The sequence below is a fragment of the Osmerus eperlanus genome, chromosome 6, assembly GCF_963692335.1.
Source record: "Osmerus eperlanus chromosome 6, fOsmEpe2.1, whole genome shotgun sequence".
Lineage (NCBI taxonomy): Eukaryota > Metazoa > Chordata > Actinopteri > Osmeriformes > Osmeridae > Osmerus > Osmerus eperlanus.
Window position 1 is genome coordinate 11,823,964 of NC_085023.1, and position 19,924 is coordinate 11,843,887.

Genomic DNA, 19,924 nt, shown 5'->3' on the forward strand with positions numbered 1-19,924 from the left:
GAATTTCAGCTCGGGGTCAGAATCGATCTGTGTTTTTTTTTCATTGGCAGATCAAGCTATGGATCCACGTCACATGGAGCACTACTTGTGCATGTGCACAGTCTAGCTGTAGCAGTGTCCTTTTTGTACAAGCGCCTATAATGAGATCGACCAGGTGTAGATCACACCAGGTTGTCGCACACTATTCTACGTCTTAAATAATTCACAAGTGTGCATGAAATGACTGCTCAGCCGGCTTCCAGTCCTCCCGCATCTGTAGACACACTGCCACTCCTGTCGGCTTTGATCAACAGTCACGTCTGCGCCGTGAGCTGCAAACAAAGTGATGTGTCAATCAAACCCGGACGCCGGGAATAAAGACTCCTCCCTAACGGGCCGTTTTCTTCCTGCTCTGTAGAGTGTGCTGCCTGTTCGGCACTGCAGAGGCGTGTATAACGCACAGGGAAATGACAGAGGGGGTTTGCCATGCCAATGGAATGTAAATGAACTATAGAAGCACCTTGACGTCAAAGAAAACGACACAATATAGGATTATGGTCCAGGTGGCTTCGAAAACGCAGACCAGGTTCAAAACATTTTGGTCACGAGCACAGCGGAGAACAGAGACCGGGGCGAGACCTCCTGGAGAGACCTCCTGGAGAGACCTCCTGGAGAGACCTCCTGGAGACCTCCTGGAGACCTCCTGGAGAGACCTCCTGGAGAGACCTCCTGGAGAGACCTCCTGGAGAGACCTCCTGGAGAGACCTCCTGGAGAGACCTCCTGGAGAGACCTCCTGGAGAGACCTCCTGGAGACCTCCTGGAGACCTCCTGGGGAGACCTCCTGGAGAGGCGGATCTTCTGCTGTGTGTGTCGTCTCTGTTAATAAGAGCACACTGGCCTACCTCTGCTCCTGTGTTGGTATAGCGTATGTATGTGCACCTCTCCAACTGATGTACGTGACACATTAACCAGAAACGGGCCATGTCACTTGGCGTTTCACACTTCGTGGTTAAGTACGTGACAAACAAGTGCACGTCAACTCCTCTTGCAAGACACAGAAAAAGGAAGGCGCTCATTTTCCATTCTTTCAATCCACTTCAAGATACATTTATCGTCCGGGACTTCCTGGCAGACCACCCTGCATGTTTACTTCATCCAAGGTATTTGGAAAGCAAGCCTGTTTAGAAATGTTCTGCTTGTTTACGAAGGAAACTCTGAAACCGAGGATACCTTTTATAACCCTGTTGTACTCAATATAGAGGGCACTAAAAAGAATAAAAAACATTGCAACAGTGTGTGTGTGTTTGGAAGTGCTTGTTTTTGACGGCCAATATAGTTTGAAGTATTGTTTTCCCCGTGAATGTTTCTTTTGAAACCAACTCCTAGGGGCCCAGCTACAGTTCAGTTGCGTAAAGAGGTGAGTGGGAGAGGAAGAGCGAGGGGTGGCAAAGGAGAAGGAGCGGGGGAGACCATGCTAAGAACGTTTTTTTGGGGGGGGACTCGGAAGGGGAGACGCCTTCGAGTGACTCACGGAAAAGGTCCGCCAAAAAATATGTCCGGTTGAACTCTTAACTGCAGTTCCCTCATCAAACTTCGGTCACTGAAGGTGGATATCCACTTAGGAGAGAGGGGCCTCACCTGTCGGAGGCTGTCTACGTTTATGGGGCATGATTTAGGGCTGGGGGCTTTCACCCCTGCTGTTGAGCTAATGTGTGTGTGTGTGTCTCTTTCTTGTTTTCTCTCTCTCTACAGGACCATGACCTGGGCGATGACACGGTGCTCAACCAGATCAACCTGGCAGAGCCGGGTCAGCATCAGCTGCCTGACCTGAGCGCTGAGGAGCAGGCCGTCATTCTGGGCATCTGGTAAGACCTTCCACCTGCACACCCCTGCACACTCTCACTGGAGACCCCGTTACCCCATACACCTTTTAAATGGCCAACGTGTCATATCTTTCAAATATAGTTGTTGTTACCGAAATACCGAGGCACTTCTTGTCATTTTGACATGTTAAGATGGGGGCCCATCCTGCTGATTGTACACATTTTTGGGTGAAGTGTGTATACACAAAGCTGTCTTCAATATCACTCTCAATCAGACAAGATGCTTAAAGATATTTGGAGTCTGTTAAGTGTCCTTCTGTATGAGACAAACATGGTCAAGTTGATACTGCTACAGTCAGCAGATCTCAGCATGCACTAGTGGTCACATTGGGTCTTTATTAGAATTCCATTGCAAATAATCTGAAGTAATTATATCAGTCATTTTGCGTATTTAAGCAGTCACTAAAACCATTTACCAAACATGCATTTTAAAATGGTATTTTCATCATCATCATCAGTAGAGAAGGCGACCCCGCCCCCCCCCCCCCCGAAAAGGTGAGAAACTGTAAGGTCAGCTGAAGGTCAACTGAGGAGCCAACTCAGTTCCCCCAAAGAGAATTCTGGGAAGGCTCTCTGTGAGATTGACGAGCGCTAGGTTGAACCGTCTGTCCCCCTTTCAGCTCCTGTCTGCCTGCCCGCCTGGAAAGATGGTGTGTGTGCGTGTCTGCTCTCAGTCTGGCTCGCTACAGCCTTCTTATAAACTGTTTTTAGAGTCTGCCGCTTTTTTGCGCATGTTACAGATTCATTTTTTTAAAAAGTCTGCTTGTCAGAGTCCCAGGCCAGAGGCCCTTTTTACGGCAATGGTTTTTGCAGCACTTTTGGAATAGGCCTCAGTTTGGAGCGGAGAGAGAGAAAAAATCATGGAATAATAAATAAATAAATTCAAACCTTTACCAGCAAAACCTTTTTCTTAACCTTCCTTCAGCCAAAGCCAGTTCCCAAAATATTGTCAATTTTTTTTATTGTTAAGCCACTTTATTATTACAAGTCTTAACAGTACATCACTGTTATTATAGGCTCTTTCATTGGGACTTTTTTATTGTTTTCGTGCTTTGTAGGTCGTCTTTTTTTTGTTCCATTCAGTGTCTGTTTTCCGAAGATTCCATCTGATACGGCCTCTGCGGAGTGATGTCTTTGCTCCGTGCTCTGGCGTTTTCTCTCTTCTATCTCTCCTGAGAGGTGCCATAACACGAGGTGATGGCGAGGCCAATGTCTGTCTGTCTGTCTCTCTGTCTGTCTGTCTCGCTGTCTGTCTGTCTGTCTCTCTATCTCTCTGTCTGTCTGTCTCGCTCATTGTTTTCTTGGCTGGGTGTGTGGGGGGGTTAGAAGATGCAGAAAGTTGGGAGGGGGGGGGGGATAAAAGGAATGGAAAAAGGACTATGCACCAGAGTGGAGCAGAGGAAGGTGAAGCAAAACGAGACTGCGGGTAAGAGAAGGAGGAGGGGAACATAGTTTAGGGTGGTCTGGTGGGGTGGAGAGGGGCCTGACGAAGGGAAGGTAATTTACGGAGGGAGAGAGGGAGGGAGAGAGAGAGAGATAAAGGAGTGGGGGTTCTGAAAGGTAGCACTGAGGGTTCAGCCAGTTGACCAGCCTCATTAGCTTTCATCGTGCGCTGTGCTGAATGATAAGGGTGGGCCCCTCTGCTTTGAACCTGATTGGTGGTCTGCCCACTTGTCGTCCTCCTCTCACACACCTGGCCTCCCGTCCCTTATAGTCAGCCTCCTCTGTGCTGAGCTTCTCTTCTTTCCTACCGAAGGGCCTCTCTGCCTCCTGTTTTCCTCTCCCCCCCCCCCCAACTTGTTGGGAGTCAGGTGGCTGAACGGTTAGGGAATCAGGCTCGTAATCTGAAGGTTGCTAGTGTGATTCCCGGCCTTGCCAAATGACATTGTGTCCTTGGGCAAGGCACTTCACCCGACTTGCCTCGGGGGAATGTCCCTGTACTTACTGTAAGTTGCTCTGGATAAGAGCGTCTGCTAAATGACTACATGTAAATGTAACTTCTCCCTGGTCACAGTAGCTTCAAATAAGTCCCAACTTAATTCCCAAAGGGAATATACTTGGAGAAGACTACTGTATGAGCCAGCCACACTGGCTTGGTGTTTCTCCATGTGGCTAGATGGACACACTTCATGCCTGTTGTTCTCCTGGACACGAACGCCCCTCCAACGTGACTCCTTAATTGGGCATGTTGGGAGCACACAGAGAGGGCTTGTCGTTTTAAAAGGTTGGCGTCCTCTTGCCTCGCTGCAGCCGGATGAGTGAATCGTGGGCGTGGAATAATTAGCAAACATAATTAAGCCTGCGCCGGGATATAATTGGATTGACTGAACCTTCGAGATGGATTAAGAGTGGGTCTCAGAGTAGGGGGGGTTTGGTTGCGGCCTTGGTCTGTATAGTGTATGGGTGTGTACGGTGTGTGTGTGGGTGTGTAGCGGTATGAGTGGCCCTCTTCACCTCAGTCCGCTTATCTTGCGAGTGAACTGTACACACATGAACCCCACCCACCCCGCCGTCGTGGTAAGTAACGACTGCTTCAACTCTGAAAACTGCATTGATGCACAATCCATCTCAATGTCGACCAAAAAAAATCTGGATGAAAAATGGCCATGTAATTTCTCTCAGCATTTTCCCCCTAGTCTGCCAAATGTCCGAGGACGTTACACGTATAACCCCCCCCCATCCCCCTCTCTGGTCCGGTGATCAAGCAGAACTTGCTGAGCCCAGAGCTTTTTAACAGCCCTTTTTCTTGTAGCTTCACCTGCATTACCTGAGTAACAGACATTGGATCTCATGCACTTTTCTGACTGGCCCCTAATCAAATAACTTGTTGTCAGAGAGGATTTATGTACATGTTTAGGATTAGACCTTGACAAGGAGAATGGAGTTCAACATCCGTAGCTCAAGGAGTGCTGCAGGATTGGTAACAAATGAGTAGGAATGCAGCCCAACAAAGCGTTCTCTCCTTCGCTCTGAAGTTGTGTGGATTTGATTAGTCTGGTCTAGAGCAGGCTGTAAGGTGGATGTCAAAGTCAAGTGAATTGTGCACGGTAGCGCCTGTGGCCCCCGTTTTGCAGCTGGGCTCCTTTATACGCGCGTGCACACACACACACACACCCTCACACTCTTTTTAACAGGAGCATCTGGTCTGCCATCCCTGCGGGGAAATGAGTGGAGTGTAAAGGTGATAGTCTTGGCTGAGCAGACGTTATAGCCAGATTGAATGTCTGAGTTGTTCTCCTCGACTGACTTGACTAGGGACTTCATGGTTTCGTCAAGACAGTCGTGCTTTACATGAGAAGCAGCATGACAGGAGACTGGTACTAATCCCAGAATCATAATTACCTCATTATTTTAATTTCCTGTTTCCGTGTATTCTGACAGCCTTAATGCAGGCATTTCCACAAACACACTGTCTTCAAACCTCCAGTGTTTTTTGTATGTCATCTTTTCCAGTCCTCCTCAGACCCTGGCCTAGTATCAGAGACACCTCCCTAAACCATTGCATTCTGGGTATATCACCCAGTATGAAATTCCCCTTTGTGTCCCAGAAATATCACCCACCAGTTGTCTCAGCACCTACTACTAGCTGTAAGTCTGGCATGGTGCCAGCACCTAATTATTTGGGCAATTCTGTCATCAAATCCTCATTTGAGATCCTTGCCAGTCAAATTTGTCAGTCTTAGTTTTGACTCTTCAGGATAATGGGATTCAACTGTAACTTTCAGTGAACTTTCAGTGAACTAGTTCAAAATAATAAGTACAATTTTAGAAAAATATGCTGTATTTTAGTAGAGATTTTGATCAGTGAGCAACTATTTGATTGATTTTGATCATGGAAGTAACACATAATTTACTACAAATAAGTGAAATGTATCGTTTTCTGTTTGGAGAATTTGGAAAAGGAAGAAACCATAAGTCTTTCCGAAAAGAATGAAGTATGCAAATATTGTTGTTGGTTTGGCTTTGTGAATGATTTATCATATTGAAATTTCTTCTGTAATGTGACCATTCATTTAGGATCAGTAAAGTATGCCAAGAGGAACTCTGTGAACTCAGTGGCTTTCCCACAGGTCACATGCTTCACACGCATTCACTGACTCACACACACACACGCATTGAGACACACCCACACAAGCTCACACACGCACACACACACGCATTGAGACACACATAAGCTCAAACACGCATAGACACACAAGCTCAAACACACCAGCTATTCACACACACAAGTTATTCACAACTGTACTATCCCCAGTGTGCCAAATCCACCAATCATAACGTTCTCCTCACCATGAAGGACACGGCTCCTTCAACATTGACCAATTGACCAAGTGGTTATTGAAAGGAGTGAGACGTTGCTGTTGGCCAGAGACGGCACACCACAGAAGAACATGCCTCACGTTTCCTACACCAGGCAAATACTGTACTTAACTGTATTTAAGTGGAAAAATAATAAACAACATTCGCAAAGGAACATTGTTATTACACCTAATCTCCCTGAAATTGAAATCCACCACGGTCTGGATAGGAGCTCACTCGAAAACCTCACATTTTTTGGCACCACCTGAACAAGTCTTCGTCTGTCCCAAGTCTAGATGCTTGAACGGCACGAGCACTATTTTCAACCAGTTGAGTAAAGGAAGGATCGAGAGAAGCCCATGGTCTCTGGCTCTTCTCCCACGTCCGTGCATAGTGCTCAGCCTTTTGTCAAAGTTGCTACATACGGCAGACAAGGGATGTGGGTGCCAAAGTGAACTCTTCATCAAAATAAACGGCCAACGCGTTCCGAAATCACTCGTCCCCCCCCTCCTCGCATGGCAGGCTGATGTAGATTGATGGTCGGCCAGACTCAGGAGGACAATGGAAAAGCCTCTCTGTCATAACACTGGCAATTCTGTCTAATGGCTGAAGAACTGATGGCTCGTCAGACATATTAACCAAAGCACTTGACCTTGAAATCAATGTCACAGTGAGCGGGGGTTGGAAATGAGATGTTCCAACATTATGATAGAAAACACTTGTTTATATTGCGTGGGGGGGGGGAGAGACGGAGGTGCTAATTGTGTAGTACACAAGTAATTGTTTTCTTTCTTTTTTTACAGCACCGATTTTCAGAAGAACAACCCCGTCCACAAGCTGACTGAGGAGGAGCTCCTGGCCTTCACCTCAGTGAGTACTCACCAGTTATACGTGTGTGTGCGTGTGTGTGCATGCGTGTGGGTATGTGTGAGTCCTGTGGGTGCAATGTCTCTACTCTCTCCCCTGCTTCCAAAAAGGACCACATTATGACCACTGCAACGCTTTGCGGCAGGTGGCGAGGTAGGTGTCTTTATCTGACCAACTCACTCCTCTTAGTTTCTGCCTCTCTGCCATCAGAGAGGGTTATGGACCATCTCATCCAACCGTCTTTCAATGCACCACACCCTACGTCCCTCACAGCAAAAGCCGGTCTACCTTACCGCCTGCTCAGCGCGTTACCCTGTCGTTTCTAGTCTTCTCCATGCACTTCGACTGGCATAGGAAGAAAAACTTTCATAGAACCAATTCGGAAGTGCATCGCTTATGTACTTCCAACCATAGGCTTTTTCTTCCTGTCTTCACCCCGACTTGCTTTTCTCTGACAAGTACAGCTCCAGGTGTGCGTTGTCCTGGCCCAGCGCTCTTGTCTGCACCTCACCAAGCGAAGCTGGAAAGGAGAGGAACATAATAGGCCGTGACTTGGCTCCACTTGCTGTCGTGGCAAGTTAATATTTCCCTCTTTTGTCTGCTGGAAAAGCAAAGCTCTGAGGTGTGTGTGCGTGTGTGTCTGTGTGTTGGGTCATTGAGTCTGAGTCTGTTTGGAATGAAAAGGATGTGGCAGACCTCAAGGACTCTTAGTTGTTCAGCCTCAATCACATCATTTCCACATGGAGCTCATTGGAACTCTTCACTCTTTCTCTGTCAGATGTGTCCGTGGCCATCTGCTCCGCTCATGCCTTTGCAGCAAAACAAAGACGTTCTCATGGAGAGCTAGAAGGACAAAGCTACATCCAACCTCGTTTATTGCACCGCAAGCTGCCAGTGTTAGGCAACGACCTTGAGACGAGTATTGTGGATCAATTCACTTGTTGAGCTGCGCATTGTTTTATTGTACGTAGTCGTGTTGTCGTGTCATCTCCACCGCACTACTGCCGAAGGACAAATCTTTTTCTGGATTATTCTAGATCCACACTATACATCCATAACAACTATTCTGTTGCAATGTTGCCTACTTTTCTCCTGTGCATCTCTTCATCTAGTTCTGCAGTGTGGACATTTCCTGCATCATAATGTGCTGTCACAGTTGAGTTATATTATTTCACTTAGTATTTCCATTACATCCCTTTGTTTTCCCAGACTAAGGGCTTTGTGGCACCATTCATAATTCACAACACTATATGGTAATGAATTCCTACCTCAGATGTATGTGGAAATGATTTATGCATTCCTACCTCTGATGTATGTGAAAGTGATTATATTCTCATTCAGATAATAGTAAGATTTTGTGGTGCATTTTGTAAAAATGTTTCAGAGTTGGGGAATGAGCTCAAATGTATCCCTAACTCATTTACTTCGCATTTTCTAGCTGTAAAGGCAGGAATGTGTGTCTGTCGGTGGCGTGATTATCTCAATAACTGGGCACTTGGGAAAACAACTAGGTGTATTGCTCAGGACCCAAGGATGTGCACTTGTATTCACCTCCAATGGGCGGTACACTATCGTGCACTGACTCCTAATCAACAGAGTCATGCATCTTGTGAGCCGGCCAAAGTTACTGCACTAGTTATTTTGTAGTTGTATATGCGTTCTCATGTTGGAATTAATCAAGAAGTTTAAAGTGTGCTGCTTGAAATGGGATCCGTGAGGCATAGACGGCAATCATAAACCAAGCATGTTTCATATGTAAAATGATTTAAGTATACTTTTTTTTAATGCAATTGGATCTGTCTAGATTAAGTGAGACTGAGGTAATTTACAACCATATTAAGAGGCAATTTTCTTGGCAATTGTTCGGGCTTGTCTTTGGTTCCCCCTAACCCCCCCCCTTCCTTAATTTATTACTGAATAATTGCAGGCTTTTATCCACAACTACAAAATGCACTTGTATTCATTACAAGAGCTTGCAGCCTTTTTTTTCTTGGAGAGAAGCCCAATCACAAACTCTTAGGCCCTGATTGAAGTGTGATATCTTTATGTCCAAGGGAGAAGTAAGCCCGTGACTCTGGTTTGGCACTGATCCCTCACACACAAAAAACAAATGTCTAAAACATACAGGGGTCACTACCATCTTTCAGCTGTAAGGTCTTGAAAGAGAACGCTATTATTCCTGGAGCGGCTGCCAGTAGATACCTTCTCCAGACCTAAGAGGATGCAGTATCCCACCCACCGTCTGAACCCGTAGCCCTCCCATCTCTCAGAACCCCTCCTCAAACCGCTAGGCTTCGCAGGCCCCGGGCTCAGGTGGACGGCCTATTGTGATGGGAAAACGATCCTAATCCTGAAATGATCCCAAGCACCACAAGAGAGAAAAGGGCTGGGTGCGGTTTCTCACAGCTGTGGTTTTCCATTGCTGTAACTTTTGGATGTTTAGCAGTTCTGGCAAAGGTTTCAAAGTGGAGGCAAGCTGATTTTTTCAACACCCATAAGCTTGTTCGGAGACATTCTCTCCACTTTAGAGACGTCATGTTCGGAAATCAGATAGCCCACTTGGCCGGGTAGACGAGAGCGTTTTGAAGAGCACTGCAAGGGTAAGGTCCATCGAGGGCAAAGAGGTTCCTTGGAGGAAGGAACGTGACCGACAGGAAATTAAAAGCAACAAGAAAAGAATAAAACAATAATTCTCTAGAGGCCAACCTAAGGTCTGGCAAAGCCTTGGGCCAAAACTTCATTTTGCCATTAAATCTTGGTCTCCCTGGAAAAATAATCACCACCACTCTGACAGGATTTGTGAATTTGAACATTAGCTTCCTGCAACAGGGCTGGCATTATGAATCTTTCAGTTTGCCGGGGTCAGGGTAGAGAGAGGTGAGACAGGTGCCAGGTTTGGCCCTTTCTTTCTACTATCAGGAACGTGTTTTTAATGGCCGAGCAATAATGGAAAAGTTCTCAGACTCGTTATTCATTTACACCCTGTTTTCTATAATTCCCCAAATTGTCTTGATTTATTGCCTTCCCTCACCTAGTAAAGCAGTCTTTGTCCTTTTGTAAATTTGACTTAGCTACTGAATGTGTTCCCCCATGTTCCTGATTTAACCTTTTGTACAATGAGTCTACCTGGAAACAATCTAAGACCATAGAAAGACAACATAGGTATTGAAAAGGGGCCTAACTACCTAAGCTATCCAAGGTTCGGACCTTCGTATTTATTGAATTATTGCCATACTCTACATAAAATGCCCCAAAGCTGATGATTTGCGACGGTGGTCTGTGGTTGGACCTCAGTAACTCATAAGATAATGAAATCTCATAGAATGGTAAATCCAAGAAAGTGTATTGAGTGGAAGATAACTACAGACCAGCCCATCACCACCACTCTGAAGGCCAAGCTGGTAGAAATCAATGTCTCTTTGTACACCATTGACTGACATATTACTGCCGTTTTATTCCGTCTCATATTTAAATGCATGGAATGTACATCCTATTTTATAGGGAAGATGGAGTCCAAGAATAACCTGTCCATTGGTGCAGAACGGGAGGTGAGATTCATACTTCACCAGGGACACAGCTTCTTCCCTTTTTTTCTGCTCTCAGATTAACTTTTAGGGGAGCGCTGAAGGAAACGGTAAACGATAGTGCAGCTGAGCTAGCACTTCTGCTGGAATTAAACCCAGGAGACCTCTTTCACAGCCCCAGTCGTTAAGTGCTGTAAATACCGTTTTTAAAAATGGTCATGTTGTGGGGGTCAAAGTTCAAATGTCTATTGGTAAATGGAACTGCTCATAATTCCTCATGCCATATGATGAGGATGTATTTTTAAGCTACGGTTGGAACGGGTGGAGAGGGAATTTATTACGACGCACCAAGCAAGAATTTCCAATTGCAGGTGTCTGTGCAGATTTTCATTTTGTCAGCATTTTTTTTTTAATATATATATATATATATATACAAGTGCAGTGTACAGTATTTGGCAATATCATTTCTCCCATTCATTGCTGTTTAAAGCGTCTGTAGATGCCTTAGAATTGTTAATAATTGTAATTGCTGTAATCACACCCTTGGAGGACTGCTGTGCACTGAGCTCCAAACAAAGTTTTAATTGCCCTAATATTCCAGCCTACACAACCACTTGGTTAAGGTTCATTTTGTTGGTCCTCAGATGTAAATGACGTGGCAGGTTTGTCTGCAGCCCTGGCATCGTGCACTAATCCCAATGTTGGCACTGCTCACCTGGACAGCTTTCAGGTTTAGTTTCTTACCAGTCAGCACTTCTCATCAGGTTCTAGTGGCCACAACTCCACCCGTGCGTGTGTCCTCAAACCCTGAGCCATGCTTGGGTCAGCGATTTATTTTCTACCATTGTTGAGTTTTGGGACTGGCTTTTGTGAACCCCATGTTACAGTTTCCCACATAGTTGGAACAATGCTGGTGAGCCACGTCATGCGGTCTTGGACCTGCTTTGTTGAATTGGGCCTTTTTCCCTGCTCTGAATTTCCCTCACAAGTGAGCTCACTAACAAAGACAGGCCAAGGGCAGTGCTTTCCCAGCGGGCTCGATGTGGTGATGCTTACTGCAAATACAAGACAGATGAATGTAAAAATAGCCAGTGTCTCTAAGGGTAATGAGAAGAATATGAGCATCTTTGATTGTGTTTCTGTACTCAGCTCATGGTTTATTGGCTCTGTTACTGTGTCTACAATCGTAGGTATAAAACAGTGGCTGGCTGTTAGAAACGGGTCTAGAAATGATTTAACGTGAGGTTGAAATATTCATTTCAGGCCAACCTCAATTGTAGTGTGGAACAGAGTTAGCAAGATTTCCTTTCAAATGTTATCATCGTAGCATCACCATGGTAGAAATGGAAATCCATCAACCACTGATCATCCCTGACCTATCCTCCACGCAGCTGCAATTTTCTGCCAAATAAGCCGGTGTCACAAGTTGTAGCACAGCTTTTCACTGGAAGTTATTTATTCTGTCGAGAAAGGAAATGTTTTGGCTGTCTCTCGCTCTGCTGATTCCACCCTTCGGTCTGACACAAGTCGATTTGAGGGTATAAAAGCAAGAGAGGAGAGAAAAAGGGAGCGAGAGTTGGTGGCACTAATTGCAGGTGAGAAAGTGAGTCACACTGTAGCTTCATTTCCAGGCTGTAGACAACAGCACAGTTTTTGGGGCACAAAATGTATCTTCCTCTGACAGAGTGAAGACCTCTGTCAATATAGACGTAATTACTTGCGGTAAGAGCCCAATGCCTCATTCCCAAACCTCCCAAAGAGGGCATGACAATAGACTTCTTTCTTTCTCTCTTTTTTTTTCTTTTCTTGAAATGGCAAGGCTACAGACATAATTAACTTTTAATCGTTATTGGATTCTGAATAGCATGTTCTGAATCTTTTTTCATTAGTTTAATGACAGCCAAAGGTGGCATTTCAACATGACCTTGGCATTTCTATTAGAACTCTTTTTGCCATTTTGCCGTGTTTGAATGTGGTAGCCCTCAGAGTGGTGAGGTGGAGGTACTTCTTTTCCAGAGAACACATGTTGCTTATTGGAGTTGCGTTCCTCGTCTCCCTACGGCATTTCTAATCTGGATCTGACATGGCAGTAATTGGATGGGCAGATGGTAGTGGGTTTATCTTTGCTGAAACGGCCATACAGCACTTGTAGACAGAGATGAATGGAGTCGCTTATGGGTGTCCAGGGACTACTGGGTGTGTAGATTTAACATCCTCCTAGCCTAGTATGTGTGAGAACAGAGTGGCTGTGTCCATGAATGTTTCTGGGGCTTTGTGTGTTCACCTGTGTGTAGGTGTAGGAGGTTAAGGGGTCTGAATTTGCTGAGGGACAGGAGGCGACCCTTAGGAAGACACACCTGAATGAGTCCCTTTCCTTTCCTTCCCCTCCTGTCCCTTCCTGTCTGTGTGAGTAATGAATTAGTCCCCCACTGTGGATGAATGGAGCCGATATGTCAAAATGTCCCCTTAGTTTGATTAGTTCAGTGAGGAAAAAGTCATTTTCTATTACTCAGGTACAGAAGCACAAGGCAATTCTTCCCCCCCTTTTCACTTTTTCTCTCTCTGTCTTACGAAGTTGACGTCCTTTTCCCTACAGCTCAGCTAAAGCGTGACATGATACCATGCGTCACATTGTTGTCGAGCGTTGCTGGACTCTTCCGATCAATGGCGGCTGGCTGTGTGAGCAGGCATCTTCCCAGCCTACATGTGGATCCAGGAATCTGCAGGCTGGTTAGATGGTTGTCACACCTCTGGCCCTCCTCAACGCCACCCTGTTTTTGTCAGCCAACCTTGACGGGCGTCGGTAGAAGTTGCGCTCAAGCACCAGTTATTTGGCACAGCCCTCTCGAAGTGTCTGAGAATGTCACCTAATGTTGTCAGGTTTAGTTCTCAGTTGGGGATAGTTACTCAAAATGGAGTATTGTGCCTTATCTGTCGTGTAGTAGATCCATTGGATTTTTTTACAGAGAATGAATTCCATAAAATACATGTTTGGGTTTTTATTTAATTGGAAGACTTGGACAATGGAAGTATAATAGGGTCCCCTGCAAACTAACCTGGATATCCTCACTGCCCATCTTTTTAATGGAAGGGGAAACAGGAACAGGGCAGAGTCTACAGAGGGGTGACTAGGTCGTGGTAGGCTGGGCCGAGGCGAGGCCCATCCCTACACCTGCATGAGGTGGAATCCAGAAATGGGTCCTCTTCATCTCTTCCCAAACGATCACCTTGAGGCCATGACTCATCTGCTCCTGATTCCAGCTCAACCATAAACTCTTCAAACCAACATGGGGAATTAAGAGTTAATTCATTCGATGCCATGTTGAATCATAAAACACAGTTATGGTCAGGACCCAGATATGATAGGCTGATGGATAATGTGGAAGCCTTCACTAATTTGAGAAGATGTGCCAGGAATGCTCTTTGTCTTTAATGTGAGAAGGGATACAATTGTTTATGGGCTATAACAAGGTTTGGTTGATGTATTTTCATGTCTGACATCTAACAATGTTTTGATCATTCACTATAATATTGTGAAATTGACCAGTTTGTCTAAAGCGGTTATTGTTAGTTTTTTGTTGTTGTTGCAGTGAATCATTTCTGAAATGTGACTAGATACCTTGAGTAGATACACACGTGTCCGACCGTCGGTCCCCTGGTCTCCTGGTATCCTGGTCACAGACCAATGATGTCTCACACTGCCTCACTATCCAGGAATGAAACGAAGGACCATCTCCAATTTTAACTGACCGCTTAAGGCTTCACTCACATGAGAGGAAAATCTATAAATACTATTTCAAATGCCCAAGTTTAATTATTTTTATTCTATTTTTCTTTCTATTTTCTTTTGGGATAAAAAAGGGACTGGCCAAAGAGGTTAATTTATTGCCCTAAAGTTTATGTGACTGTCTTGCTGTAAATCTCCAGTCTGTTCCAGCCTGATGTCTTCACCACAGCTTCCTCTTTCATGTATAGATTTTTTTTTATGTATGTAAAGATTTTTATCTTTATTAGGAAATTAAGTCGTCTGTCTGCAAATTGAGTATTTGCACATTTCGTTTTTCTAAGCAGCTTCTAAGCTGCAGTAGGCCTATATAAAGATGATAAAATATATGAAAATGGAATCTATGTAGTATTTACAAACAGAGAAACGAACCTTAGACCAGTGGTCAGTGTGTCTGTCACACTGCTTCCCTTCTCGTTTTGTCAAATCCGAACACGATCACACGGCTCAGCACACACCGTGACCCCTCCCAGAGGTTAAAATGTCTCTCTTGCATGTCGCCTCCGTTTTGATCACCAGGCCTTTACCTCCCCCTCATTGGTGAGGCAAACGAAACAAAGTGTCCCCTTCGGACTGACCAGGGCTCATTCGTAAGAGGGACCCCGGTTGTGTAGGCTTACTTGTCTCTTCGCATCAGAGACCCTGGATGTGTCGAGATACGTTGCTGTCATAAGAAGTAGTCCCTTAGAAATATGCCAAGGCCGTGTCGACTCAACACTGGGCAGAGACTCTTGGGCCTCTGGCATCTCCACCACTGCAAGTCCAATTGTATCAAGCCGGCCTAAGACGACTTAGTAGGCTATTTACGATAGACTATATGGTTTTGTATTGACTAATATTGTCTTCACTCATCGATGCCTTGAAAATGTATAGGAATTGTTTCAAGATATCTGTAATCATCCAAAGCTCGTCTTTGAAAGTTCATAAACCTACTTTGGTTGATGCTTTGACTCGAAAGTTGACATAAGCTGATAAAATGATGATGGGTGTGAGTCGTGGGAAGTTTTGTTCAATACAGTTGGACATGGTGCCGAGGACAGGGCTGAAAACGTTCTCATGCTAATGTCTTGATTTATTCAAGGCATTTAGGTGTCAAAGGATTTAACTGCAACGGTCTGATCATTATCTCATAAGCAAGATCTGAGCCAACAAAAGGAGATTTTGGTAGCGAACGATTCATTAGCCACAGATCTTTTCTTTTTGTCTACGGATATGGTCACGTTTACAAAGTTGATCATTGAAATTGAAAAAGCCTGCTGACAGGCTTTATTGAAGGTAACATGCAGGCCGCTGGGCATGGACGCTTCTCTCATCATACCTGTACTGCTTCTGAAGTTAGTCTGGGGCTCCATATCTGTCAGCGCGGATCGCCTTTTCCAATGTTTGTTTTTTGAAAAAGCACAAATGGTTACCTCTGTATTGTGTTTTCTTGTTTTACCCAATAATGTTATGGATCCATGAATAACTCAAATGTGAACACCACACAGCTTAAATCATAATTATATGTTTAAAAGATTGATTTGAATCAAATGGTCTGTATTTGCATTTCATTCTCCAATTATTCATGTTGTGACTACAGTAACGACTCAGGGAATGACTTCACACTGTCATTATCATTAGTTACTTTGGCTCTTGTACCTCATTTGAAGTAATTTAGCTGAATGTGATTGGTGTGTTTATTTCTGCAGATACTATGAATTTGAATTAAATCATCAAATGAATTTATCATCCAGCTTACTTACTATGTTTACATTGCATGTGTCATGACTGACTAAACTCAGTAAATCACCGTGACTGTGAAAGAGACCTTGAAGTTTAATCACTAGCAAGCCAGTGTTGGTGAACTTTTGGCTGACCCCCTCTTTCCTCTCAGTATCACCATCAAATTACTGCACTGTTAACTGACAGGCTTAGAGCTCAGAGATGACTAAGATAAGATTGCACAACGATTGGGAAGGAGTGAGAGAAAAGGGGTCTTTTCAATAACGAACCACATTCCACAAGGCTGGGGCTGGTGCTAAGATATCAATCTTTTACAGTAGTGTCGATGCCACATAGTGATGGTTGCTATGAAGGATCTGAGGACCCAGGTATTGACATTAGTGTTATCTTAAAACAGCCTGCATTTCTTTCAGAGTACTTTTTTCCAAAGGCCCTAGGGATTGTGAAGAATCTGAAATATCTTATTTAAGAGCTTGTATACTGTTCTCATAAACAGTAGCTTTGAAAACTCAGCCTTTAAAAAGTTTTGTCATGCAGTTTTTAAACTTTACTAAGATTCTCAAGGCAACCAAGCAAAAAACGATGAAAATGTCTATATAATTGCTGCCCCGTAGTCTAATGAAGCCACTTTTTAGCCTTTTCAGATGGTCTTTGTTTTATAACGGTCTCTAGAAACCAAGAACACCATGTGGATGTAAAGTGTTTTATCAATGTCGGCAAATTTGTGGGAGTAATACCACAGTGTAGTCTGGAAATAGTATTTCCTGTGCAACCGTTGATTTGAGTTGGTTATGTAGAGCATCCAGACAGGCTCTTCCCTTCTATCCCCACAGATGTGGCAGGCTGGTGCATTACATCATCTAATTCAATAAAGACTGTCTGTCGTAAGATCTCCATGGCTCAGGGGGGATAGAATCTGCAGCATGTTTTGGTAAACTCTGCTTCGCTGTCTTCTCCATCCACTCTAAACTTTGCTTCTGGGAAGGGCCTCTATCTATAAAGCTTGGGGGGGGGGGTGAGGTGGGACAAGAAGATGGACAATGGATCCTTCTAGAATAGTTGTGTCTCCTTCCCAGTTGGAGGAAGTTGCTTTGCGATAACCATCTTGCAGCTTGGCACAAACGATTGCGGGCAAGAAAGCGAGAAAGGAAAACGGAGTATGGAGAGCCACGGAGCTCCAGTCATGCTTGAAGAGTCTGGCTGACTCCATGACGTCATCCCGATGTTGACTCCTTCCCAGTTCCAACCTCCTTCCTTTCACACCTGCCATGTGCTCTCACCAGCACTGTTCCCACACTTTGGGATTGAGTTGCATGTGAAACCGTCTCGTCGTAGGAGAGCTTCTGGGCCGTGTGAGCCCAGATGCAGGCATTAGTTTGCTACTAATTTGGCTGTTTGAGATCAGGCCTGATGTCGAGACGAGGGCCAGAGGCCAGTCTGTCCGAGGATAGCCAAGGGAGAACACGTGTTCACTCGGCCTAGAAGAAGGGAGCTCAGAAAGGAAGCCGAAGCGTCATTTGTCTTTGAGGCTGGAAGCTCACGTCAGTGTGTCTGTTCAAAAAGTGTCTTGACGTTGCATATTACTCATACTAACTAATGAGTAAGAATGTGATAGGTCTTACAGTGTTGAGTCTTACAAACATTGAGAGACATAAGTCATAAATCACCGACGTTCATTTTGTGCTGTGGTACTTTGTCTTTAAAATAATCCATAGGGGCATTACTTCTGTGGACGGATGTTTTCTTCCCTTCCTTGCTCCCTCCCTCCCTCTTTGTCTCACAGTTGTTGACTTACTCTCCTCTTTAGGTGCCTTGACTGAAAGTGAAAGGTAATATTTGGGGGATGGAAGGGAGAACGACAACTCCATTTTAGACTCCCATCACGCCAGGAAGCAGCTGTCAATGACTGGCAGTCCTGGGATATTTTCAGGCCATGTCTTTGCTGAATTGATTGCTTTTTGTCAATGTGCTCCCCAGATGAGGAATCGTTACCAGCTATGGTAACAGTAGACCACACAGGCAACATAGCGTGACTTTACTCCTTGCCAGCTCTCAGTAGCACCTTTTTCAGTTATGTGTTGATGTTCACAAGGAAGTCTCTTCAAGAACCTTAGGTAGACTTGTAAATGTGGACAGAAAGGCCTCACATGTATTAATTCATATATCCACTTTATCTTCACCATTAAGTTGCCTACCGCGCCAACATGAAGTAAAATCTTCAGTAGTGCTTTCTGGATGTACTTTTGGTTCTTATTGGCCTCGGAGGTATTGAATGTCACTGTTGCCTTGTAATGTCTGGGAAGCATCATTTTGGACTAGATAAGCAAGAAGGAAGCTGAAACGTACGGCGATCCTCGTGCTGTTGCTGCAGCTTATTGTAAAGTTCTGTTGAGCTACAGACTGTGCGAAAGGTCCAGTGGTGTGGAAACGCCTCAAAGCACCGTCCCCCGTCTGTCTGTCCTTCAGCAGACATGACCTCAGTGCTGGGGGACGAGACGTACAGCCGTTCACACCGGGAGGGGTCCGCCACTCTGGAATGAGTAATGTGCTTCCTGTCGCAGACAGGAAGTGGGATCCGCCTCTCCTTCGTCCACGCGCACACCGAACCGAGTGCTACGCCAACCCACACACACACACCCACGGCCTCATGAAACCGACTGTCCCCACCTCTGATTTGAGTTGTGGTGATTTATCAAGTGTAAACATTTAACGAAGGCTTCGCTTTATCCACCCCGATGTGATAATCTTCTGATGTCACAGGAGCCTTCTGACCTTTTCACTAACCATGTCGATATCCTCAAACTCATTTTGTGATTTTCCTGCCACTCATCCACTGGTGGTTTGTTGTCATCGTTGTTCAGTGTGTGCCAATGGCAGCAAAGGAATCGTTCATCCATTTGTTCTAAATATCCTCATCTTTCTACAGTGCATCCTGGCCCAGCCTAAGTTCTGGGCAGTGGAGGTGACGGCCCTGTGCCTCAGGACCAAGCTGGAGCGAGGCAGTGGCAGGAGGGTGGAGAGGGCCATGATGCAGACACAGGTGAGGGGATCATCTAACCTCCATCGTCTCACTATATATTTAGTCATTTAGCAGACACTCCTATCCAGAGCGACTTACGGTAAGTACAGGGACATTCTCCCCGAGGCAAGTAGGGTGAAGTGCCTTGCCCAAGGACACAACATCATTTTGAAACCTTCTGATTAATAGCCAGATTCCCTAACCGCTCAGCCATCTGACCCCTATATAGTTCCCATTCCGTGCCCCGTTATTGAGTTGCATCCATATGCTGTTACCCGTTTTTGCAATGCCATAAGGGTTGTTGTGGAACGCAAGTGTGTCTTTTTCCCGCATGTACTAAAAGGTTTTTGTGTGAGATGTGTCTCAAGATACGCAAGAGTAGAACCGCGAGAGTCTTGAAAATCTTGCCATAATATGCGAGCGCAAGTTTGACTGTGGTACGCTATCCATCATTTCAGCGGAGTCGGGTCTAAGGTCAAGTGTCTAAACACGTGTTTGAATCACACGCCGTTTCGTTAGCGCGACAGCACGCTCTATGGGAGCCAGCCAGACGACAGCCAGACTCTTTAAATCAGTATTCCCTCGGAGAGTTGTCTGCCAGAGCCGAGGGGACTTGTGAATAAGCCGGCGGAGGACAGACACCCTCCCCCTCTCTGCCGGGTTCCTGTCCCGGGCAGGATATTTGTCACTGGTGTCTGTGAAACCATCCCTCCTCCTCCGCACCTCTCTCTCCCTAACCAACACTTCTAATTGTTTCTTTCTTTCTCTCCCTCTCTATCTCTCTCTCTCCTCCTCTCTCCCTCCTTGCCTCTCACTCACATTTCCAACGTTCTCGCTCCTCTCCGC

The 19,924-nt window shown here is 45.2% G+C and overlaps 1 protein-coding gene across 1 annotated transcript in view; it reads left to right on the plus strand.

The window, feature by feature from the left end:
* The window catches only part of ttc27 (tetratricopeptide repeat domain 27), a 65,701-nt gene that overhangs the window by 18,481 nt on the left and 27,296 nt on the right, over window positions 1-19,924 (plus strand). Inside the window, exons 8-10 of the mRNA XM_062463497.1 lie at window positions 1,733-1,845; window positions 6,966-7,032; window positions 18,986-19,099. Of these exons, the coding sequence (XP_062319481.1) occupies window positions 1,733-1,845; window positions 6,966-7,032; window positions 18,986-19,099 (294 nt within the window). The remainder of the gene's footprint in view (window positions 1-1,732; window positions 1,846-6,965; window positions 7,033-18,985; window positions 19,100-19,924) is intronic.